Source organism: Phyllostomus hastatus, unplaced genomic scaffold (assembly GCF_019186645.2).
Source record: "Phyllostomus hastatus isolate PE091 unplaced genomic scaffold, TTU_PhHast_1.1 phas_scaffold_129, whole genome shotgun sequence".
NCBI classification, from domain to species: domain Eukaryota; kingdom Metazoa; phylum Chordata; class Mammalia; order Chiroptera; family Phyllostomidae; genus Phyllostomus; species Phyllostomus hastatus.
This window is the reverse complement of record NW_025334009.1, coordinates 28,831,033-28,856,064: the sequence shown is the minus strand read 5'-3', so window position 1 is coordinate 28,856,064 and position 25,032 is coordinate 28,831,033. Positions and strand designations below refer to the sequence as shown.

The following is a 25,032-nucleotide window of genomic DNA, read 5'->3' as shown; positions in this document are numbered from 1 at the left end:
GCACATACATAGGTCTAAATAAAATGGCCAAAGGGAAGACTCCAGAAAGCAAAGGGTCTTGGTGGCAGGAAATGATAGAAGACCTGCATTTGGTAGCCAGGGAGAGAGGGGCCAGCAGTAAGAGATGCCAGAGACAAAGGCCCAAAGGAGGCGCTGACTCAAATGATTAGGCAAAAGAGGTTACAAGATCGAGGGTAATAATCCCAGAACGTAAAGAGAAGTCTAAAGGGGAAGAGTAAAAATCAATGACTGGGTTATGTGATGAGTAGGCACACACCTTTGAAAGAACCAATTTAACAGGAGACAAGGAAGACCCTGGAGTCAGGGTGGAAACAGGAGGTAAGGAAGTAAACACAGCAGGATGCAACCATTCATTCAATAAGGCTGATAGTAAAGGGAGGAGGGCAGGGGAGGGAAAGGAGGATGGCAACCTGAGGATTAAAAATGGGAGGTTTTAGGCCAGAATCTGACCAGAGCAGAGGAGAAGGCCAAGGGGAGAGAAGGAGAGATACATGCCGCCAGAAAAGAGCCCTTGTCAACGATTCTTATTCTTTTTTGGTCTCCTGGACCACTTAGGAATCTGATCCAAGATCTGTATCGCCTCACCGGAGAATGCACATGGTCCATTTTGCACACTATTTTGGGAGGCCAAGGGTGCCCCTGAGGACAATCCTTGTTCCTCCTGTGAATCATAAGAACTTGAGGGCAACTGTGTCCTCGCAGTCTTGGAGTAGGTGGGTGCTGGTAAAAGAGAGACCACAGGGAAAGAGATGGGGTTTAATATATTTGGCACATGGCACAGCAGCTCAAAATAAAACTAGATACTAGAATTTCACAGGCAAAATACTAAATTACAGACAGCGCAGAGAGACAGACACCATAAGGTGTTTGGAAGGAAAACGGTAGAAGAATTGAATGTTTCCTTTGAAAGTTACTGCTTTTCCAGATGCATGAAAATATTCATTATGGAGCAGATTTTCACAGAGACAAGTTGTAAGCAACCTCTGTGTCCGACAATAAGTAATGGCTGCGTAAATCACAGTATTTTGTGTAAGTGGACTATGGCAAGGCCATTTTAAATTATGATTTAAATTCTAATGATTGAAAATAACATGGGGATATGTTTATGACATAGTGTTAACTGAAAAAAAGAATATAAAGCAGAGCCACCCCATGATTAAAATTATCCAAGGTGTTTAAAATATTTGTCTATATACAGATGATAACTAGAATGGAAAAGAAAAAGGAAATATGACTTATTAAGCTGGTAGAATCTTCGAGGGACAGGGATTCTCCTCAGGGTGCTCTTGACCTCCCAAAATTGTGCACAGAATGAGGTGTGTGCATCTCTCAGTGAGAGGATATAGATTTTGTATCAGATTCTCAAGCGGTTCATGTGAAAAACAATTATTTTTTTCTTATTATTCTCAAGTGACCATTTGTATTGTTTGCAATTTTTAGAAATTAAAGATGGTGTTTCTTTCCTTAATCTCTAATTTTATGGTCTAACATTTTAATAACATAATGTGATATAATATTATAAACTAAATGTGGCTTCTCCCAGATTAACATTGAAGCCTTAAAAAAAAGATCACCTGATAAAAGTTTTCTTGGGAAATCTCTTCTAACCCTGACACATTTAGGGCATCCTGTGTCCACACTGTGTTCCAGTTTAAATTTTAAATCTTTATTTTATATCCCAGATTAAGCACTAACAGATTCTCGCATAGACCCTCTGAGAAATAAGAATGAGCCCTGGGTTGAAGAGGGAGGGGAATGCTTTGCGATTTCCAGGAAATTACCTCAGGGGTCTCTTCCATCTAGTCTAGGTTCCTATTTCTTTGCTCCCTGTGGAGTTTTGAGGAAGTAGAGAAGCACAAGAATATAGCCTGTCATTTAAGAAATGGTCGAAAATAAACAGTATCTTCACCTACAGGCTGAAGGTACTATTGTATAGTTCTAAATTGTATACACATAAAAAACAGAGCTACATAGCCCAGCAGGTGGTATTGCAGAGAGACCAGGCAACCACAGAGGTTGGTTCACAGAGGTCTCCCTTAGAAAACATCCGGGAGGGTCCCAAATGGCCCATTTGTGACAGGCAGGGAAGGGATCTAAACAGCGTGCTCATTTTATTAAAAAACAAAAAATGTCCAAAGACAGTCCTGGCCAGCATGGCTCAGTTGATTGGAGCCTCATCCAATGAACTGAAAGTTCCTGGGTTTGATTCCCAGTTAGGGCACACACCTGGGTTGCAGGTTTGTCCTTGGTTGGGCACTTTCGAGAGGCAACCCATGGATTGTTTCTCTCTTGCATCTCTCTCTCTCTCTCTCTCTCTCTCTCTCTCTCTCTCTCTCTCTCTCACCCCCCCCGTCCATTTTCCCCCTTCCTCTCTCTTTTCCTTCCCCCCTCTCTAAAATTAATAATCATGTCCTTAGGAGACAATGTTTCATCATTAACTTCCTGCCTTTTCAGAAGAACAGCCCCCACACATCAGGGACTTAATGGCAGGAGGGAGCATTTTGCATTCTCACAGGACAGGGTTTTGCCAAGCTGCTCCCCAGCTCTGCTTAATGGTGAGAGAGGCATCCTGGGCAGAAGGAGAGAGCCATGGCGGCGCACCGTTCTTGGGCTGCCCGCTGAGAAGATTGGAGCGCATACCAGAACCACAGGCTTTTGTAAATAAATGCTACATATCGGGAAATGAAAATGTGGTGGCTCTGCAAGCCCACTGCATTCAGGCCACCAGGCGTCCGTAGCCACCTCCACAAACGGGCAATTTTCAGCCATTTGCTGGCTTTTATTTCTCAACTTCATCCCATCTTTAAACGTCTCCCTGTTGCTTTTTAAAATAAACAGGGAGACAGCAACCATTCACTCTCTTCTCTTCTCGTTAATGCTAACTATGAAGAGCACAGAGGATTCTGGGTAGAAGGCCACCTCCCAAAGACGGATATTTTATCTCCCGCTCTATCAGAGAGATTTTAGAAACCATCACTTATCCAGGAAAAAAAAAAAATCTTTAGATGCCACGTACTTAAGATTGCCCATTGCTCTCTAGTCAAATGATAAAATATTTTTGTTATGAGCAATGGAAATGACAGAAAGGGGTAGGTGGCGAGGATCATTGGTTCATGTCTTTATTCATCTGGCAATTTTTAAGTTTATACCCCTTGCTCAAAGCTTTATGAGAATTCCTGAGCCCGAAGAGCCTCTGTGGGTGTGAGACACGGGGCCATCCCCATGGGGAAGGTGGAAACCTGTCTCCCTGCAAAAAGAGAGCAAAGTTTCCATCAGGCCTGTTGTTTGTCTAGGCAGCACCCGATCCCAGCCTTTGGACATCGATCTCCCTGTTGTCCCGCTCTCCTCGGGATGTCATCTCCACCCCCACAGAAACCTGGCTGCTCCCTCTCCCCAGGTTTCCTAAATGTGGAATCCAGTTCCACATTTAGTCAGTCACCAAATCCAATTCTATCCTTAACATCTTCCGTCACGATCCCCTGCTCACTATCATTTCTGCCCCACCCTTGTCTGTTACACTCAAGGGTGTGATTCCAAGCATGAGGATAAAGAGTTGAGAGAAATGAAGTGTCACAGCAGGGCCAGACAACGGTGAGGCAACAGAGGCACCAAAGGTGCAAAATTCAAGGAGGCTCTGACTCAAGATCACATGAGTGTAGTAGGGTCAGCTGAGAATGAGTGTCCTCTGGAGTGTCTGTCCCAGTCACCTGTCCTGCCTGACCCTGGTTCCAGCCCCACATTTATTTGTCTTTTTATTTTCAAACATATTGTTGCCAGAATCTGTGTTCATCTAGACATTCTCCCAATACCACAGCACACTTATTCAGGTGTTGTACCTGGGCGCAGGTGTCACCACTTGGTGACTGCATGCTTGGAGGACGTTGCCCCTACCTGGGGAGGAAAAAGGAATGATTACATCTCTTGAATTGTCATTTTTTAAAGGAGATTACCCCCCAGTCTTTATATTATCTGATTTTATTCTCTGGTTTTATATCAAGACACCAGCATGTTTCTGCCATCACAGGATGCCCTTGACACACAGGAAATCGGCACATGGGACAGTGGCCAGCTGCAGGGTAGAGACACACAGGTAGGGGGTGTGGGGATCCCTGGAGAAGGGCATCATCATGCTAAAGAGTGAGGTGAGCAGAGATACTCGATGGTCCTAAAGTATCCACACCTGCCAATGATTTTCATTTTAGATAAATTGGAACAGGATTAAGGTTATCTCCATAAAAACATTCTCACATTCTTTAGAAGCCTCTAGATTTGTAAAATGTTTTCTTCAGTAGGAGAGAAAGAGGTGGCTTTACATCTGGCCTTCCCAGCACTGTTTTCATCTTTGAAACACTTCATACATATACGTGCAAGGTGCCATCATTGCTTTCATGTGTGTCTCTTCAGGACAGAAAGGGTGAGAGTGGTGGCCCTGAGTGTTGGAGCTTAGTAAAACCAGGAGTCCTCTAGGTGTCTGAGTCCTCCAAACACTGTCTCTCTAGCACCTCTCGAGTGTGCTTCTTGGACCTTTTGTCTGGTTGGGGCCTGGTGGGTGAGTTCTGGAATGTTTCCACCTCCTTCTAGTTCACAAATACATGTAGCCGCCCCCCCACCCAACAACCACCACATCATCAGTCCTTGAATAAAAGGACCAGCAACTGTTGTCTTCCTCTTTTTTTCCCACAATGGATTGGCTATCACCTAGCTAGCTGAAATTGATCTCAGAATATACTGGGTGTTACCGGTCCTTTTAGGTCCTTTTACTACTCATCCTTGGTAACATATTTGACCACTGTTGTACACACAGGAGCGCACGTACACACACACTGCGACTGCCCTTTTCCTACCTTCTACAACTGCTTTGATCACAAAGAGATCTTCATTTGAGGCCATTCTTCTCTCCTAAATTACTGTGGTTGCCTCCTAGCTAGTCTCCCTTCCTCTGGGCCAGATCCCTTCCATCCTTTGTAAGAATAAAACATACCCATGAGACATCTCCTGATGCTGGTTGCAGACCTTCCTGTCCTCTTGGGTGTATCCTGGTATGACAGCAGTGCAGAGTCTTTGGAGCCATGCAGACTTGAGTTTGAACCAGCTCCATCCCCCTAACCTGTGTGACCTTCATCACGCTTGGGTATCAGGCTCTTCATCAACTAAAAGGAATAACGGTATCTATTTCCCAGAGTCTTTGTGAAAATGAAATAATAATATCCATAAAGCAGTTAGTGTAGTGTCGGACACAGAGTAGGGTTTTAACAAAGATTACCTCTTTCTTCTTCCCTTTGTTGGTTCTAGTAAGGGCATCTATAAGGGGTAGGAAAGTACCATGCCATTTTCCTTCACATGACCTTTCCTTTGGAAATACTGGTAGTACTAGCATTTTATCAGTTGGTACTCCCTTGTTGAAAACATCTGTATATTCTGAAAATAGAATGTGTATCCTGCTTAAATTTTTTTTCAACATAGTCCTGTGGAGGGGTGAGGGGGAAAAATCAGTAAAAAAACAACTTTATTAAAAAAGAGGTTATAAGTAAATTACAGTTAGCTTTATCTCTTCTAGTTTCTTTGATTCTGTTGCAGGCTCACAACATAAGACATGGGTGGTATTTTTTCCCTGTCAACTTTTCTCTTCTAGGCTAAACAGACAGCACAGAGCACTTTGTCCTTCCAAAAGTAACTTCTCACCTTCACAAACCCAGTGAGACATCCAAGTTACTTGCTGTAATGAGTCTGCCAAATATTGTACAGATGACGTTTCCCACCCGTGAGATCATGAGAGAAAACGGAGACTCTGTGTCCTTAGTAAGCTAGTGAGTGAATTCTGCTGAACTCCAAGAAAAGGGAAAGATGCAACATGAACCTTTCTTTCTTTCCCTGAACCCTCTCATTTCAATCCCTCTCTTCCCCTCCCTACCCCAATTTCTAGAGAGGTGTTTGCTGGGTGGACATTGATTTAAACAGTAATGGTGTCAGAAATCAGAGGGAATTCCTTCCCATTTTAGCACCCTCGAAGCTTGGCTCAAGCATCTTTGTTGTTGTTGTTGTTGCTGTTGTTGTTGTTATAGTGTTGGGTGAGTCCATTTTTTACTTAGATGATGTTGGGGGTCAGAAAAATTTAAGAAGTTCAAGGATAATGACTCCCTGGTGGGAAGACAGGTCTCAGCTCTCCATTTCCCACTCATAATGCCGTAACATTCAGGCACCTTCTCTGTTACAAGGCAGCAGTTATTCCATGAATGGGAACCTGAATGCCTTATGCAGAGCTGCTCCTTGCAGAAATTCATTATAACCACATCAACACATTTCTCTTCAGTCGGCCACTCATGAAAATACAACAAGTCCCTTAGGTAGACCACACCTTTAACACAGAATTTGGTTTTAAGGGATTTGACCTATGGCTCCGGGATGGCGTTGCCCTTCCAGAGAGCACAGACATGCTTTCTCTGTGAATTATGGATATTCTGTCCTTGCTGCCTGGTGACATGGATCAGTGGCAGCTGGCCTTTCTGACCTGTGTGCCCATCTTAAGTTGTTTTGGAAAGGGAGAAGAGAGGCCACTGGGGGATGGGAGATGGAAGACTGCAGAAATGATCTCAATCCTAGTTTCTGAGCTAATTAATTTCTCCTCTAACTCTCCTCATTGGCAGGGTGCATGGCGTGCTGCTTTTTTCCATCTCAAGCTGTTTGTCTCCTGTGGCCAATCACAATTCCTATGAGACATGAGAGGCATTCACTTTAAATCTACCCATTCTCCTGTTTTCTCTTCTAGGTAGCTATAGATTTCACTGCCTCAAACGGAGACCCCAGGAACAGCTGTTCCCTGCACTATATCCACCCTTACCAACCCAACGAGTACCTGAAGGCCTTGGTGGCTGTAGGGGAGATTTGCCAAGACTATGACAGGTATGAGACTTTTGGTTGGCTCAGGCCTTACTGTCCTTCTGTGGATTCTGACAGTCTCTGGCTGATCCTGGGCAGAAGAATGGAAATCAAGCCTAGCAACTCGCCATGCAGATGCTCATGCAGAGGTAGAATAAAACTTTGTCCAAGCCTAGAGAAACTGAGTTCATGCCATGTTCACTTAGTCACACCCCCTACCAAAATCTCAGATTTCTTTTTTTTAATTGGCTTGCAAGATCACTAAGTAGCAATTTTGATTTCCCAAAGTGTTAATATGTGCCTTGCTCCTCGAAGTTCAGCCCATGAACTAGCAGCATCACCTGGGAACTTAGAATCTCAAGCCCCATTCCAGACCTACTGAATCAGAATCTGCATTTAACAGATGTCCAGATGAGTGTGCTTTAGAGTTGGAGAAGCACTGGTTTATTGGACATTATTGCATCTGGTCCTCATATTAACCCTTATGTAGTAGGTATTACTTAACAGAAAAGGAAAACTGTGCAGGGAGGTTAAGTAACCTGTGCACTGTCACACAGCTGGAGACAGGACTTGAACTCACATCTGTCTCATTCCACAACTTAAGATCATAACCACTGTATTTCACTGACCTCAAAAGAGATCGGTAACTATAGCAGGGGGTATGTGTCTGCCCATGTGCATGTGTATGCCCTTGCAGGGCTGTGTGTGTGTGTGTGTGTGTGTACAGGAAACATTACTTTGAGATTAGATGAGTGTTATATATATTTTTACTTGATGGTAAATACTGACCTTTCCCACTAAGATAAATCCCTGTTAGAAGTGATTTACATAAATAACATTAAACTGAGTTTCCTCTGCATTTCCAATATTTTCAGATCAAGATGAAGTTGTTCATGCATTTGTTCCAGAAGGCTCTTTGAAGCAGAACCAATGTAAATATAAATATGGGTAAATCCCAGTTGACTCCCCATTGTAATTATGAAATAAACCTAGTTAATAATGAGCAGCAACTGATAGAATGATCTTTTAAACCAGGAAAATAATGAAAACAATTATATCCTTCAATTTCAGAGAAAATTTAGGGGATAGTATGATTTCCGTTTTATCTAGTCTCATAATTGGCGATAACCATACTTTTTTAAAAAAACTATTACCACAGGCACCAAAAAAAGTGACCTAACCTAGGAACCAATAGGACAAGTAATGCGAAAGGTCCCATTAGGGTCCTTCTTGCTGGTGAGTCTCTGGACTCAGTGTGGTCATTGCCAGGAACTCAGAGGGGCATGAGGGCCGTTGGGGAACGAATGGACAGGTCCAGTACAATCAGAAAGCTTCAAACACTTGGGCTCTTGCTGACACTTCCCCTCCTAAACATTCAGAACAGAGGACAACAGCATTTGCATTCCCTTATTGAAGTGATATTTCTGATATTTCACCTTGAGATAGTGATTGTGACGATAACTTGAATTTCAGCTCTGATTTCCTTAGGACCAAATACAGGAAGGATGCCTAACAGGGTTTGTAGCATATGGAGATTTTTACCAAGAAAAGAAAAGACTGACAAGTTGCATCTCCACTGTCAGAAAGTTCTCCATACATCCTCAGGACACCAACAGTCACACTCACCCTTATTTCTGTCACACACACACACATTACACGCACACACAAATAATGTAGTATAATAAAGTGTGCACAGAAGACAAAGAGGATGGGAGGCAGTATCTCAGTAATCTTAGTAACTTTTAAATTCTTGAAATGCTTATAAAACAAGCAAAGTAAGTAAATGCAGTTGATACGTGTCATACAATAAGTGCTTAATAATGAAGCTGACTCTGACTCTTGAGGGGAGAAGCTGTGTACTAATGAATTCCAAGAGAAGATTGGTGGGTTGTCAGAAAATGAGATGCTGACGGCCAGCGCCCTGACTGTGGCCTGGGGCGGCCTTGCTGGCTGGGCTGGAACAAGCTGCCTCACGTCTCCGTTCACTGATCACCTCACGTACCAGATGCGGAGACTCTAATTGGAGTGACCCGTTCATCTTTCAGAGCTGTTATCCCTGTATAGTATGAAGCAGACAGAGTCTGGGGAGTCTTTTGTATTCCCTCAAAAGTACAGATTCAGTATGAAAATAAGATAAGACACCTTAGGGGTTATGTGAAAAATCGTGATTCTTTTTAAAACCGTAATAGAATAATACAGAAGTTATGGGCCCCAGGTAGCCAAGAAAACCCAGTCTCTTCAGCTCAGGTGGTCATGTATATAAGCATATATATATATATGACAGCTCAGCGTAAAAATGAACAAACACCTGAGAAGAAAAGGAGGATTGTAAAGCCTGGGCACTCTTTAAAAAGACTCCCGGCAGACTGCGTGAAGCACGCTGCTCTCTTGAGAACTGACAAGTGCTGCCGCGTCTCCTTTGTGTGGGTGGACAGGCAGCAGACAGGCAGAGTCAGGAAACTTCAAGTCAGGGCTTTGGTATTAATTTTTTCTCAAATGGAAGCCAGTGAGGTTGATGCTCAAAAAGAAACACTTGAATAAAAACTGACAGAAGGCATCGTTCCCCCTCCTGCAGCGACACGGAGGCTTTTAATCCCCCTGAGCCTTAGAAATTCCTCCCAGCCTCTGACAGCCAGGGTGTTCTTTCTGCCTTGTACAGTCATCGCCAGCAGGTCGCGACGAGGTGATCCATGAAGTGGAACGGCTTCGGAGACGTGTAAAGCTCTTCCTAGGGTGGCCTGGAAGCATAGCTCCTTCCAGGTATCCGGTCCTTAAGCCCAGAAGGAAATCCTGCCAGCCAGTTCTGTCTCTGCACCTCTGAAAGACACCACCACTCATCCCCTCCCCTTTGACTCCACATGTATATGTACACACACACACTTGCACACACAGGCTTACACACGTGCATACACCTGCACACACTCATATTTTCCTAGCTGGTTGTAGATTTGCCCAGCTCCTGTAAACATCCTGGTCTCCTCGGGCTGCTCAAGGCCAAGGTGATAGCCATCTGTTGGTCTCATAGATATGTATCTTTGACCACCTGCCATGTCCTCTAATAAAAAGGCTGGTGTATCTGCTGTCAAGAGAGTATAGATCCTGAATGCATTGCTTGGAAGCACAAGCTGCTGTTTTATAGATGTGGCCACCCCAGAATGAGACAAGGATCTCAGAAACGGAGGCAGCAGGCTTCCTCTTCGCTGTGCTGGGTGCAGTACTAGGAGGCAAGGTTAGAACCAAAAGCCAACCTGACAGGTGTTTTCGGGTGCCAGGGATAAGGGTAGGAAGCAGAAGGCAGGTTAAGGCTGCAGTGCGGCCTTTTCCATCCCACCAACACCAGTCAGTGCTTCTCAACCTTGGCTGCATGCTGGAACCACTGGGGAGGATTTAAAATACACTACTGCCTGGGCTCCACTCCAGAGACTCCAATTTAGTTAGGCTGGTGCACAGCTTGGGGAATCAGGATTTTTAATTCTAATGGGCATCCCAGGTTGAGAGCCAGAGCTGGCAGGCAAGATGGGTCAAATGAAATGGCTAAGAGTTTATGCAGGAACTACTAGGTGTCAGGCACCTCACATAGTACCGTAAAGACAGACCGAAGCTAATAAAGCACAGTTTTCCCTCAAGTGGTTTATTACCAATCTCATGGGTGAGATAGGCACATAAATAAATCACAGCCCAGCATGGCCTGGGCAGTGTTGTCCTCTGTAAGGATGGGGACTGCATGAGGAGGGCACGGTTAACTCTTCTGTGGGAAGAGAAATGGCCAAGGAGGTCCTCCTGGGGATGGTGAATTCTGCTCATTCTGTCCTTGGTTGCTTTTAGAACATGGCTGAACTAGCTCTTGTTATTCTGAGTCATTAGACCAGGCCAGCTGGGCAGGGCAGAGTCAGCAGGGGTCACAGGAAGAGCTTGGGGCCCTGCGGACAGGTGGCCCTGGGTTCAGACCCCAGCCCTGCGGCCCGTGTTCTCCTCAGGCTGACATTCCCCGGGCCTGGGTTTCCTTGACTGCAGACTGAAGATTTAACTTCCCTTGAGGAGCAGTTGTAAGGATTAGATGTTATTAAGTGGGTAGCTGGCACAGAGATGTGAAGTTCAGCGTAGGGAATATAGTCAATAATGTTGCAATTACTGTGTATGGTGCCGGGTGGGTGCTTGAATTATCAGGGAGAACACTTTGTAAATTATATCATAGTCTAACCACTGTGCTGTACACATGAAACTAATATAAAATAATATGGAATGTCAACTGTAATCGAAAAATGAGATTTAAAAAAATAAATTAATCTATGTAGCTGAAAGAATACATAAAGTGGCTAGGTAACACAGGTTCTGCCTGCTGTAAATACTCCACCAATGATAGAGACTATTATCATGAATACTCTTAATTTATTTTTAAAAAATAAACTTTACACAAGAGTGGAAAGAACTCTTGTGTCAAAGTAAAGGTCATTTTGGACCAATGACCTTTAAAAAATTGGCTCTTAAGACCCTAAAAAGAATTTTTTAAAAATGCATAAACTTCACACATTTTTACATTGAAATCTAACGTTTTTCCATAAGTTTAAATAGTGACAAAGAATGAAAATTCTTGTGTATTATAAACATGGGCATTTAAAAATAAACTCTTACATAACTTTGTGAGTGCATTCAGGGGAATCTAAATGCCACAGCTGTTAGATACCCACCAGCATCCACTTAAAAATGCATAAACAGGCTTTTCATTTTGAGTGAAGAATCTTCATTGTTTTTTTCTCTTTTTCACAAGCTCATATTTCCATTCCCCTCCCCCATAGGATTTCAGCATAATGTATCTTTAAATTTTTGGTTTGAAATTCTTTTACCAGTCACCTTATCACATGTTTCTATCATAAATATATAAATATAAACTTTAAAATTTCAATTTCTAAAATTTTCTGTGATGCAAATATTCAAAGTACTTTAAAAATATCTTCTAGTTGAATTTTGTTAGAATCATTATTAGTGCACAATTTATCAAACAAACAAGTACATTAGAAATTTTAATATCTAATTATTGCCTCTAAAAGATAAAAACTCTTAATGAAACAGATTGGGTGTTTTTTTCCATTAGTTTATTGATCTGTAGATGAATACCACCTACTACCAGAGTGAGAGAGTCTAGTGTCAAATTTACTCCAATTTTTTTTTATCAATGTGAATACTAAGGAAACTTATTTTTACAAGTAAGTATGTGGTAATGGAAAGAGTTTGACTAGGAGTACTATTCAATTCTAAGTTATATATCAAAAATCATATAATGGTTTGTTATCAAAATACATTTTTAGTAATCTACCAGCTGACATCAGCACTAATTACAATTTTTTCAAAGCAAAAACTGGCAACTACCTGACTTGCAAAAGGATTTGTTTCTAGTGAATCATTCACATTTAGAATTGTTCCTGTAGAGTGTTTTACACCGTGGAGCAGCACACCATGGCGGTTAAGATTTAGAATGCGCAAAGGAAAAGGGTAATTCTGAAAGGAAAGGTGTGAGTGGAGAACAGTTCTTTCCATCACAGGTCATCCCAGAAGATCAATTTCAGCAAAGAATACGTAGGGAGTTGAGAAACTGAATACTAATTTCCTTAAAAGAAAAAACAATCAAACAGCAAAAGAACATGCTCTTATAGCTTCAGACAGGTTTTGCATGTCTGCATGTCCAGGTAGCCCAGTTTTAAAGCCTGTTTTAGAGAACGATCTTTATTAAATATCCGGGTGTTCTGAAGTGCCATGTTGCTCTGAGTGTGTCCCCATCTTCTTGTGGATGCAGTAATTTGTCTTTACTCTGATTAACTTCTTGCTTCAGCTCAAAGCCTTCCTAACAGGGAGGGTAAAAATGGTGGTGGAAGATGGCCCTTCCATCTGGAGATGCTTTGACTGTGGTTATTCCCAAAGAAGTCAAGGACAGGATGCTCATTAGCATTGAAGGCCATGGGCTCTTTCACTGTATTTTATACCATTTTATTACAATAGTAAGAAAGATTGCCTTCAGGGGCCATGTGGTGATGTGCCCCTGAATTTTCCATATAGTCAGCTTTCACCAACCATTTTCCCAGTAGTTGCTAAACGGCCCCTTCACTCAGCGCCAAGTGGATCCAATCTCAAGTTCTATGGTGTGTTGGCCTGTTGATGCTCACTGTGTGCTCAACTTGCCTTCTCCTGCCTCTTACATAGTAAGACTCCTCTCTGCCTAGTTTTATTTTTAATCAGGAAAGCGATGTTTAAACTCATTATGCTTAGGCTTGACATTTTTTCTTCAGTGTGCTTACTAGCTGGGGTCTTTGTGGTGGCTAACTTCAGAGGACTGTTGCCCACCCCCCACCCGACCAGCACATTAATTAATCTTGTAGGTGAGGCATTTTTCCCACCTCCATACACTTCAAATTCAGTTACATAACGGTACAGCATGCTCAGCACAGGTGGCTAAGAAGGTGTAAAGGAGCATCATTAAGGCTGGAACACTGGTTTGGTGATTAGAAATGGGTGCAATGGTAGAGCACACCCTTCCTAAACTCAACAAAGAAGAAAATAAAATAAAGTTTGTGGCGCCTCCTGGGTTTCTGTTTTGACTTCTGAACCATCTCTGAGCTGAAAGAATGAGGACCCATCCTCCATCCAGGAAAGCTTTCTTCCAGACTTGACTGGAAATTACCTATAAAATTCCCCAACAGATTCCTTCCCATACCTGCTGACCCTTGTTATGGTTAAGGAGGCATTGCTGTGGCAAAGGATTTCATGTTTCCAAGGACCAGAAGTATTTTTTTCTCAGAGCTGTGGCTGACCCTTTACAAGCTGTTGTGATTTTCTGTTTACCAGCATTAATGTCTATTCTAGGGCATGCTAGTTGCAATGTACCACAAAGCTCATATATACACAACAGTGAGGATAAGGGGGAGTTGGTGATTTTCTGGAGAATTTAAATTTGGTTTCACAGAATTCTGGCTTCCTTGCATCTACCAATCCCTACCCCAAATTTGGTCAAATCAGGTGTGTTTTGGTACAGTTTTATCAAAGCCATTCTTGGCTACTAATGATGTTTAAATCAGATAGGTGGTCATGGGTGAGAATGTGACTCTGCTGCTTTGACTTCTCAGAAAGACACAGGGTGGGGTTGAGGTGGCGGTGGGTGGGGGGCACAGGTATTCTCTTTTCCTTACAGAGATGCTGAGGGACAGTGAGGTCTAGCCTGAATTTTCTTTTCTCTTCAACTAACTTTGCAAAGAACTGAGAAATGTAGGAATTGTTCCAAGAACATTTTTAATGGGAGAGAAAGTAAAAGGTAAATGGCATGAGAAGGACATGCCCTCTGACAAGAGCACTATTCCAGAGCATCCACTACAACAATCCTCTGACGGCATAGAATTGCTTAAGGGTAGAATTATGCATTTTCTAGTCAGGGGCCCTTGCTGCTAGAAATACCAGAAGGAAATTGCATTTAATGCTGTATGTAATCATGAATAGAAAAAGCATGGGCTTTGGAATCACACAGTCCTCCCTGGGAAACACCTTAGGGTTCCTAAGATGTTCTTAGTCTTTCTGAGACTCTGCTTCTTCATCTGTAAGATGGGAATAATAAGTAGGTGGAACTTCAAAGGTTACTTGAGAATTAAATAAGTATATACATTGCCTACCATAGTGCCTGGCACATTGTATATGCCAATAAGTGTTCATTTTTCTCCCCAACCTCTCACCTATTGTAAGGTTAGAGTTAAGATATAACGTACATGAATGAGTAAATTGAGAGAAATTTCAATAGCATAAGAGAAACCAAACCAAAAGACATATATGTGACTCTCATTGGTTTTCTCACAAGAATTTTTCTTCTTTATATAGCCATATCTTAATTATTCCATCCATGTATTATCTAGTCATTAAATATTTATTAGGCACACACTTCATGGCAAGTATCATCCTGAAGTTAGGGGCAAGGGGCAGTTTGAGGCAGGGAGGCAGTGGAGATTATGGAGATGTTAATATAAAATGCAGCATTCCTTTGAATTGAGGAGACAAGAAAAGACATGTAAACAATTTATTGCTGCTTGTGTGAGATAAAGTAGTAGATACAGTGCGTTCTGTTGATGAAGCCAAATTGTGTCAATAAGTCAGCCTTCTAAGCTTTCCATTGCTATTTAATATCCCCTTGGATTCAGGCTTGTCTGGACTTGAACCCTAGCCCTAACTAGGAGCATGATCTTAGACTAGTCACTTTACTTCCCAAGGCATTTTTCCACTTGCAAAGTGGGAATAATAATCTCTCCCTGTAAGGATTTAAAAAGATAACATATATCTTGTACACTCAACCACAGTTAACAAGCCATGATCATTTTTCAAGAGACAGAACACTGGGGTAAAGGAGATGAGGAAATCCTGGGACCATTTTATCAAATCTTGCCAAAAATAAGGGACGAAGTTGCAGAGTAATAATTATATGAAGTCTGGTGATTATTTCTTGATTTTTAATTACCCATGCTAGTGCTGTTCCAGTAGCGCAAATAATCCAGAAGCATGAGTCAGCACCTGCCATAGCAACATACCTAGCAAGGTAACCGGGTTCATGTTTTTCTTCCTCATTAGATGATAAATAAAGCAACTTGTTTTTTTTTATTTCAGTGACAAAATGTTCCCAGCCTTTGGGTTTGGTGCCAGGATACCCCCAGAGTACACGGTGAGTGAGTAGAAATGCTTTGCTGTTTCCTTCACAGTAGTCTCACTCCTTTGGCTCGATACAATTACATAAGTAGGGCCCAAAGGCTCAGAAGTGGTCTTCAGAACCAGCAAGATTAGGTGGTTCTGAAGGCCATCAGAGCCTGTTTTTTTATGAACCCCAACCTCATGGTACTCTGAATGGTTCTTGTCAGAAGTCCAGATGAAGACTTTCATGTCTTAGCTTCTTACAGATATGGTTGGAGGCTGAGAAAACACTTGGGAAATTGATCTTCAGTGGTTCAGGAGCTATCTATTAGCTAGACCCTAGAGAAAGATCCTGTTGACAATGCCAACCATGGAAGTCCATGACAGTGAAGTCTACAGACTCCCTCACCCCAATTCTCTGAGCACCAGTCTTGTGTGACAGACACAGAGAAGTCCTAAGATTGAACCACTTTGGCTTACGGAATCAAGAAGCTGAATGATTCCTATGAGAAGACTGGGATCCTGTCTGGGTTTGATACTGATTTCCATGACTCAAAGCAGGCAAAGATTGTGCAGAGAGAGATTTGCACCACAGTGGAGTTGAGGTGCCCTAGTGAGGTAGACCAGATGCTCCTGTGGAACACTCTCCACAGAGAACTCAGCTCCCCAGGTGAGAGGGCCTTGGAGGGGCAGCAGGGCTCCTGCCCCAGCCTCGCCAAGTTAAGTACAGGCAACACTGTCCAATCATCAACCTCTCTTTTACTGACTGTGTCTGAGCTTCAGAGCAGAAGGCAGGTACTGACATTTACTCCCACACCAGAGCTGTCAGGCCAGGGGCCTTCCCCTTCTGTGCCCTCGGTGGAAGAGGGAATCCAACTCCCTGTGACTGCTAGAAAGAGCAGTGGGTGGAGTGGCACATCCCTGTGACCTGTCCTCCTTATCTGCCTTGTATTCCATGCTGGCCTGCCTGCCGGGCATGCCTACAGACTTCTAGAAACATTTGTGGAAAATAGAGCACATGGGGAGGAAGAACATAGAACTGCAGTTGTTGACTGGCAGTGGCCTGGAGATATTATTCACGCCACAAATGTATTAGAGTTGACACACAATTTTTTGTTAAGATTTAGGCAATTTCATATAAAAGTGTTAGATTTCTGGCTTCTTTGAAAAAACTAAAAGGCCTGGCGACACTAAGATTAAAAGGCAACACGAATTAGCTAGAGGTGAGGAGATGCAGTTCTTTCAGGTGAGGTATCAGCTCCAGAATGTGCTCAGGTAGGTGCCCACCTTCTGCACAGAACTTTGATCCTCAAGACTAGAATGTACCTCAATAACCACCAGTCCCACCACCCAGAGATGCTTGAGCATCTCTACCACATTCCTGCCAGGTAGTCTTCTGGTCTCAGCTTGGCCCAGCAGGGCTGAGAACACCTTGTTCAGGCCTTCCTTTCCTCATCCATGACATCTGCCTGGTCCCCCTCCTGGTGTAACTTCCCCTTCTGGCTGTTTTCTGAAGTCCTCATGCTCCCCAGACCCCCTGGCTCCATCCTGCCTGTCAGCCAGCCTCCTCCTGCTGCTCTGACATGCTTCCCTCACATCTCCTCACTCTGCTCCCTCAAATGCCCCCTGTTTCAGCCTCATGTTCCTTCTATCCCAGATAGGCACTCATGGTCTCAGCAGGTCAGGTGCCCCCAGCAAGTTTACAAGGTCACCACAATTTAGTTCTTCAGGATAAAACTTCAGAGTTTGCCTTGAATTTTAGGCACAGGCACCTCTGTCTTAGTTTGCACTCTCCCATAGACCTTGAGACAGGATCTGGATGTAAGTAGTTTATCTGAGTGGTAGAGGAAACCTCCATAGAGAGTGGGGAAGTAAGTGGAAGTCACCATAGGGCATCCTGACAAGTCATTTACCATTGTGGGCAGTGGAACTTAATCCTGCTGGGGGCCCAAGAAGACAGAGCGGAGCACACAGAGCCCAGGGGAAAGAGGGCTGGGTACTGATACACCATCTCCTGTCAGTCACTGAGGAAGGGCTGCTCCAAAGTGCCATTAATTCCCCAACACTTTTAGCTTGTCACTGGGGCAAGCTAAAGCAGGCTCTGGAAACCTGAGAAAAATTGAAGGTAACTAAAACAGGTAAGGTGGTTGGAAGTCAGCCAACTTGCCTGGAAGAGCTAAGGGCAGCAAAGGTGGATCATGCACCAACAGCATCTGCTCTGACCACCCCACAAAGAGAAGAGGGGTGTTTTAACACAGTGACTATTTTCTAGCCCCCAACAAAGTCACAGCTTGGAAATAACCTTTGAAAGGGAAGTCTTGGCCCTGGCTGGCATAGCTCAGTGGATTGAGCGCGGGCTGCAAACCAAAGTGTCTCAGGTTCGATTCCCAGTCAGGGTACATGCCTGGGTTGCAGGCCATGACCCCCAGCAACCGCACATTGATGTTTCTCTCTCTTTCTCCCTCCCTTCCCTCTCTAAAAATAAATTAATTAAATCTTAAATTAAATAAAATAATTTAAAAAAAAGAAAGGGAAGTCTCTGTAAACCCCCAAATGATCCAATAATATCCAGGTACTAAGACATCCCTCCTGTGTTATCAGATTTTATAAAGAAGTAAATATGTCATTGGACATTGTGATGGGTCCTGCCAGGTAGGGGAATGTGTGTTGGAATATTATAAGATATATTATCACTTTTCCAAAAGTAGAGTCTATTTTACTGGTATGTATGTGAAAACCCTGCTGCCCTATGGAATGAATCTTAAATGTCAGCAGGAGCAGGAGCCATTATAACCATCACCATGTTGAACAGATGTGGTGCTGACTCACCATTTTTTAATCACCGGATCCAAGTAGAGCTCAGCCAAATCTAAGCCTCCAGCCTGTGGCCAGTTCTTTCTGGGGTTATGTTTTTCTGAGATCTTATCTTGGCTTTTTTAATATGCATTATTCTCCCCCTCTGCCAGCATTTATCTGATTCTAGAGAAATTTCCTGTCACCTCAACTCCACAGGGAACGTAGAATTCACCCTCCATCTCAGACTGATTATGTGAAGTGTTCAAGTGATTCCTGCTGCTTAACACATAGTAGATGAAATGGGCATTTGTTTGCAAACTCTTCAACCCTCTGCCTCCTTACTGGATTAAAGTTGTAATTCTCCTGTCTTCCTTTTTACAATTTTAATTGGTGTCTAGGTCTCTCATGACTTTGCAATCAACTTTAATGAAGACAACCCAGAGTGTGCAGGTAAATTACAACATAAAAGAAAATCAGTGTGTCGCAGCCCTTTTGCTTGCACATTTCCCGTTTTAGTTTCTCCCCATTGATGCAGTACATCAGTTAAGATTGTCCATAGCAGAGAAGTAGGCTTTCTGGATCCAAATAGACCATACTACTCCAAAGGCAACAGAGAGCCATAATGACAGAGTGGAAAATTAAGAGGTGAAAAAGGCAGCATGCAGAAGACGTCTTGAGTTCATAGCGAGAATGCTGATTCCAATTGTGGATTCCTCCTGCCAAAAAATGGAGTGGGGGGAATTCACCTGATAGGCAGTAATGATCCCCTCTTTCTGCTCTCCAAGTCTCCCTCACGTATTTATTTTTTCACAACTTCCTCCCTGTGAAGGTATAAGTAGAGGTGTGGGTGGGGAGGACATGGACATCATTTGACACTTGCAGTGTATGTTGACAAAGGATATATGGTCTCAGTGACTTCCAACAAATAGCTTCATGGTTTTGTGCCAGAGAAAACCTTCTTAAAGGCTTTGGTCCCTGTTCCATTAGTTCCAGGCAGAAGTTCCCCAACACAGTTCCACAGAACAATGATGATGACATCTATGATGATAAATTTTATCCTGGAATTATTCTTCTTCTGACAAATACAGCCAAATACACCTGTTGCTATAAAGCTTGTAAGATGGTTTTTATAGGGAAATAGGTAGAAATGCCCATATCTCTCTCCTCCTTCTTGTCCAGGGGGAAAGGGGCTGAACCAGGGTTAATTCAGATCCAGTGGGGTGTGTACAGCATCTTGCAGTTTCTTTCACCAATTTGGCACTTAATGTCCAAGAATGTGATGTCAGTAGCATTGGGTCTGCACATGGTAACCTCTGAGACCCACTCTCCACTCTACCTTTATTCTCTCTCATGATCTCCCACCCTAAATGTATCATGGTCTAGAATTCACTCATCCCTCACCACCCACCCCCATTCATAAACTGTGAGAATGGGTTTTCACCAGAGAAGAACAAAACACATGCCCAGGGTTCACCTGCTTCACACTCTTAGAGTTCATCTGCCTGTTACTTTTGAAAGAGAAATCCAACTTGCTTATCTTAGGTAAAAACTTAGACAAAAAACTCAAGAGCCAAAATAGGAAAAGAGCTTCTGTTGAGTGTCATTTAATTTCAGAAGCAAGCTACAAAATGACATGACATCTGTCTTTAGAATAACGGGCTTTGGGGCTGGGCAAAGAGGATGCATCATCAGTGGGGAAGCATGTGTATAAGGGCAGAACATACAGAACTTGCTTATCCAAAACACCCAAGATCCAGTGTGCAAGGCATGGTGGGTGTGGAAAACCATTTCAGGACCAGTGCGCTATTTCAGGATAGAAAGGGATAAAGGATGAGTTAAACAGGGAAAGGCAAGAGCTAACACAGGCACAGGCATCGAGAAGGGCCAATGGAATAAAATTCATCAGCAATGTGACTCTGGTGGGACCGTGAGCATGACATTAGATGTGCAGTCAAGGCTTGTACAATGCTAGGAGGAGCTGCATAGTCAAGGCTGTCCCCTCCAACAGAGTCCCACCTTTAATATTTCCTTGGCTCATGTGGCCCCAGGATGGAAACCTCTTGTAATATGAGGTTGACCATGATGATGAACGTCACTTGACTGTACTACAGCCCTCAGCAGACAATTGTGTCACCATTTTGCTCCTTTGTCAGACATGTGGTATGCCTGACCTTCCTTGAGAGCTTTGAGGGAGTAAGTCACAACTCCTGTTCACAAGGACTCTAATATCTGGAGCAATGCTCATGTACACATACAGATAACTCCTCTAAGTGGACTAGGGTGGTGGTATGTACTACAGTAGCGTCAGCAAGGTGGCATGGAAACTAAACAAGCATTAGAGCTGACTGCCTACGGGCTGAGAGCACAGTGCATAGAGCCAGACAGACCTGGGTTTCAGTCCTGAGTTTGCTGAGCGACCTGGGGCAGATCATGTAGCTTCTCTAAGCCTCAGTCTCTTCACCTGTAAAATGGGTATAATATCTTTTTCATTATACTATAGGAATCTAATGCAATCTTATGTGTAAAATGGCATATTAGGGAAAAGTTTGTGGAGATGATTGCTTTTGATTTAAGCTGTTAAAGAGAATGATTTCAGTGGGGGGGGTGGAAGCAACAGGGTGGTATTTTTTGTCTTAAGATCGATCATACATGTGATGTTAGGAAGGACTGTGGGGGAAATTTAATGCTGTGTGTGTGTGTGTGTTTGTGTGTGTGTGTGTGTGTGTGTGTGTGTATGTGTGTGTGTTTGATTACAAATGTATTCAAGGGGTCTACTGGACTATTGATTGTGGTCAATTTCACCTTAGGAATTCAAGGGGTTGTGGAAGCCTACCAGAGCTGCCTCCCCAAGCTCCAGCTCTACGGTCCCACCAACATCGCTCCCATCATTCAGAAGGTCGCCAAGTCGGCATCAGAGGAGACGAACACCAAGGAGGCGTCGGTAAGGACACCACAGTTTTCCTGCTAGTGCAGAATTGCCCTTTCTCACTGGGATATGGGCCATAGCACACCCCCTATTCTGACAATAAATTACAGCATTTCTACCTGTGTGACTTTGGACAAGTGACTTAGCCTCTCCTGTCCTCAGGCTCCTCATCCTAAAATTAGGGATAATCCCACCCCTCTCTGCTGGGTTATTGTGAGGCTTAGAGATGACACATCTCAAGTGTCCACAACTTTAGGTGGACAGAGGGAACACTCAACAATGCAGTGTACTTTATTCCCTGGAGTATGAGTCATACTCACATTGTGTTCCTGGGAAGAAAAACTGTCCAAAGTAAACTTGTTTTCCCATGTACCCATGTTACAGATGGAAGTGAGGCAAAACAATAATGTCTCTGTCCCCTGGTGGTCAGGTGCAGCAACACAGAACATCCTAGCAAAGACTTGTTTTACATTCTGTTGGTGGTTTTCTTAAGAAAAATGCAAACTAAGGCTACAAGGCCCAGCAAAATTTGTTTTTCCCCTAATATTTTTTAGTTAAACACAGAGTGAGCAAACATAGGTTTACAGTTGTAACACAAATTAATCATACAATAATTAATAAATAATAAAAAAGAACAAACTGTTTCAACTGTAAGCCTACTTTTGCCCACCCCTGTCTATTACCAGAATCACTTTTCTATGTGTCATTTTTAATGACATCAATATATTTCTTTTTCAGTTTTAGGACTTTTTTCAGACTTAGTCTAACATTACTGATATCTGGAATATTCTCTGTGATTTTATCCTGGGTTCTGAGACCCTGCATTTGCATCATCTCCTTACATCAGCTCACCTCACCCTCTTGCACTGCACCGAGTTCTCAGACTTCCCTCAGGGCAGAACAGACGGTGCACCCTGCTCATCTCAAGTCCCAGCCTCTTCTCTTCTGTACAGGGGCACATCTCCTCTCAGCTATCCAAGGACATTGACCCAGCAGCTGGATTCCCTCTCTCTCACCTATTTTTTTTCCCTTTCTCCTGAAGACTCATTTTCACTAGCAAATAGAACATCCCATAATTGCCCTGGCCAGTGTCGCTCAGCTGGTTGGAGCATCATCCCATAAACCAAAAAGTCGCTGGTTCAATTCCCAGTCAGAGCACATGCCTGGGTTGCAGGTTCAGCCCCCAGTCAGGGTGTGTATGAGAGGCAAGTGATTGGTGTTTCTCTCTTACATCAATGTTTCTCTCCCTCCCTTCCTTACCCTCTCTCACCAAAATCAATAAGCATGTCCTCAGGTGAGGATTTTTTAAAAAATCCTATAATATCTGCTGTTTAAGTTAAAATCTTTCCCTTGATACCTCTTCACCATATAGAGCTACTATCCATTATTTTACCTCCCTTTTGAGCAAAATTCATTTACCAACTTTCCTGTATTCACCTTCTGCATCTCTCCCCCCATGGGTTCCTCCACCTGTGCCCATCAGACTTTCCTCCTGACATCCCTCTGAGAACTGCACCTGTCAAAATCAGTAGTACTTCCACCTGGCCATACCCACGGGGGCCTGGGAGCAAATCTGATTGCTCACAAATGCAAGATTTGGGGATAAGTATTGGGCAGGGTCATTATTTCATTATTTCATTTTATTTTTAACAATTTTCTTTATCACCAGAACTTCAAATTCAAATTCTTCAGATGATATGTTACTCAGAAACCCAACATAGACATTAAAATTTAAGGAAACACACTGGTGTTGCCAAATCTGAGCTGAGAGATGGGGTCCAAACTTGTCCAGGCTCCTTTACCCCCTTTATTCCCAAAAGTATCCAGAGTGTCCCCCAGGGCTCCCCCAAGCGCAGACTGAAAACAGAAATCATCTCGGCTCTCTGGGAGACCAGGAACTGGAAGAGTAAAAAGAGAACGGGGCTGACGTAAGTGTGGCTTTAGGCCTGATGTAAGCCAGCACGTGCTCTTGCCCATCATTCGCTCACCCAGGGACTGGGGGTCTGTTCCGGAAGGACCGATCAGGAAATAGTGCAGGAAGTGTCTAATCCACGTATCCCAAATAAACATGCCTTATAATCCAGGAACAGTGATTCTCTTCCCCAGAGGTTTCTCCTGTGCTTTGAACAATGTGTGGTCCAGGACCCCTTGTCATCACTAATGGCTAAGGGTCTTAAATTTGAACCTCCTACACAAGTTGTTCCAGGGAGTTTAGCTGTGGGATTTTCTCCTCAATTTTGTAGAATTATTCTAGAAAGAAAAAAAAGTCTCTTCTGTATCTGAACAGGACCTCGTGTACATTCGAAGACTATAGTATTTCATCATGAGCATTTTCCTAGCCTGGCTTTGGAAGCAACTGTTACTGTAGTGTCACTGGAAATTTCCGTCAGGGTTTTGTTCTGGCAGTTTGCAGCCTAGTACCTCTTAACACTGGATCAGATTCTAGAAACCTGACAATCTCTTCAGACTAGGGATTCTCAACCTTTTTTTGTCCTGTGGGACCCTTTAGCAGCTGATGAAGTCCACAGACCCCTTCTCAGAAGTATTTTTAAATGCATAAAATAATCTCATTTTAGCATGTGCTCCATATAAAAATTGTAAGATATTTTACACTTTTTTATACTAAGTCTTCAAAACCCAGTGTGTATTTTACACATATATCATCTTAATTTGCATGCTAAATTATCATCACAAATACTTGATCTTTATTTAGACTGTATAAATTGATAGTTGAGAAAGTAGATTTACATACTTGAGTTGTTTCAAACATACTTAAAAGGTTCCCAATAACTGAATAGGGTATCTATTTTTAAAGTTAAGTTTAAATTTATTAAAAGGAAATAAAATTAAAAATTTGGTTGCATCGTGCAAGCCACATTTCGAGGGCTCAGCAGTCCCATGGAGCTAGTGGCTATTGTATTGGGCAGTGCTGCTTTAGATTCTTAAAATCTCTGAGCTGAAAAGGCCATACAAATGATCTACTTCCACCCCTCATTTGAGAGATGAAGCTGAGACCCCCAGAGGAGATAAGGGTTTTCCCAGCATCTCAGAAAACAAGGCTTTGAAGCCAGTCCTCCTGAGTCCTCGCTGCTTCTCTGTTGACCACACTGCACTGCATAACGTTCACCGAGGTGATTGTTAGAATTAACCTACAATTACTCTGCCTGCCTTGAAGTCCCATTCATCATAACCTTCAGTCTTTAGGGCTGACTGCACAGGCACTCAGAAAAAGTCTGTTGTCACTACTGCTGTAGTCAGTGTGCACTGAAGCCACGCAGGTATGTAACTGGTATTGTCCTTGTTTCCCCTTACCCCATTCCCATCCCTCTGCTAATCCCCATCATTGCCCTGCATCTCCTCCATTGCAGCAATACTTCATCCTGCTCATCCTGACCGACGGTGTCATCACAGACATGGCCGACACCCGGGAGGCAATTGTCCACGCTTCCCACCTCCCCATGTCAGTCATCATCGTGGGCGTGGGCAACGCTGACTTCAGTGACATGCAGATGCTGGACGGTGACGATGGGATTCTGCGGTCACCCAAGGGAGAGCCAGTCCTTCGAGACATCGTTCAGTTCGTGCCCTTCAGGAACTTCAAACACGTACGTCTATCTCGGGGGCTTTTGATGGGAGGGCAGAACTGAAACCAACTCACTCCCTACCTGTGTCCCCCAGTTTGTAGTGAAGCAAAGCCAGCTGTCCCTGCCTAGGCCAGGTCCTCTCCCACACAAGATATGGAGAGCGTGGCTTTTTGGAGA

The 25,032-nt window shown here is 43.3% G+C and overlaps 1 protein-coding gene across 5 annotated transcripts in view; it reads left to right on the top strand.

Moving 5' to 3' along the window:
* Nucleotides 1–25,032, top strand: part of CPNE4 (copine 4) — a 424,379-nt gene that overhangs the window by 392,041 nt on the left and 7,306 nt on the right. For all 5 annotated transcript variants that reach the window (XM_045856916.1, XM_045856919.1, XM_045856920.1 and 2 more), the window contains 5 exons: nt 6,788–6,921; nt 15,529–15,583; nt 18,744–18,795; nt 21,153–21,286; nt 24,640–24,876. In XM_045856916.1, coding sequence (XP_045712872.1) covers nt 6,788–6,921; nt 15,529–15,583; nt 18,744–18,795; nt 21,153–21,286; nt 24,640–24,876 — 612 coding nt within the window. The remainder of the gene's footprint in view (nt 1–6,787; nt 6,922–15,528; nt 15,584–18,743; nt 18,796–21,152; nt 21,287–24,639; nt 24,877–25,032) is intronic.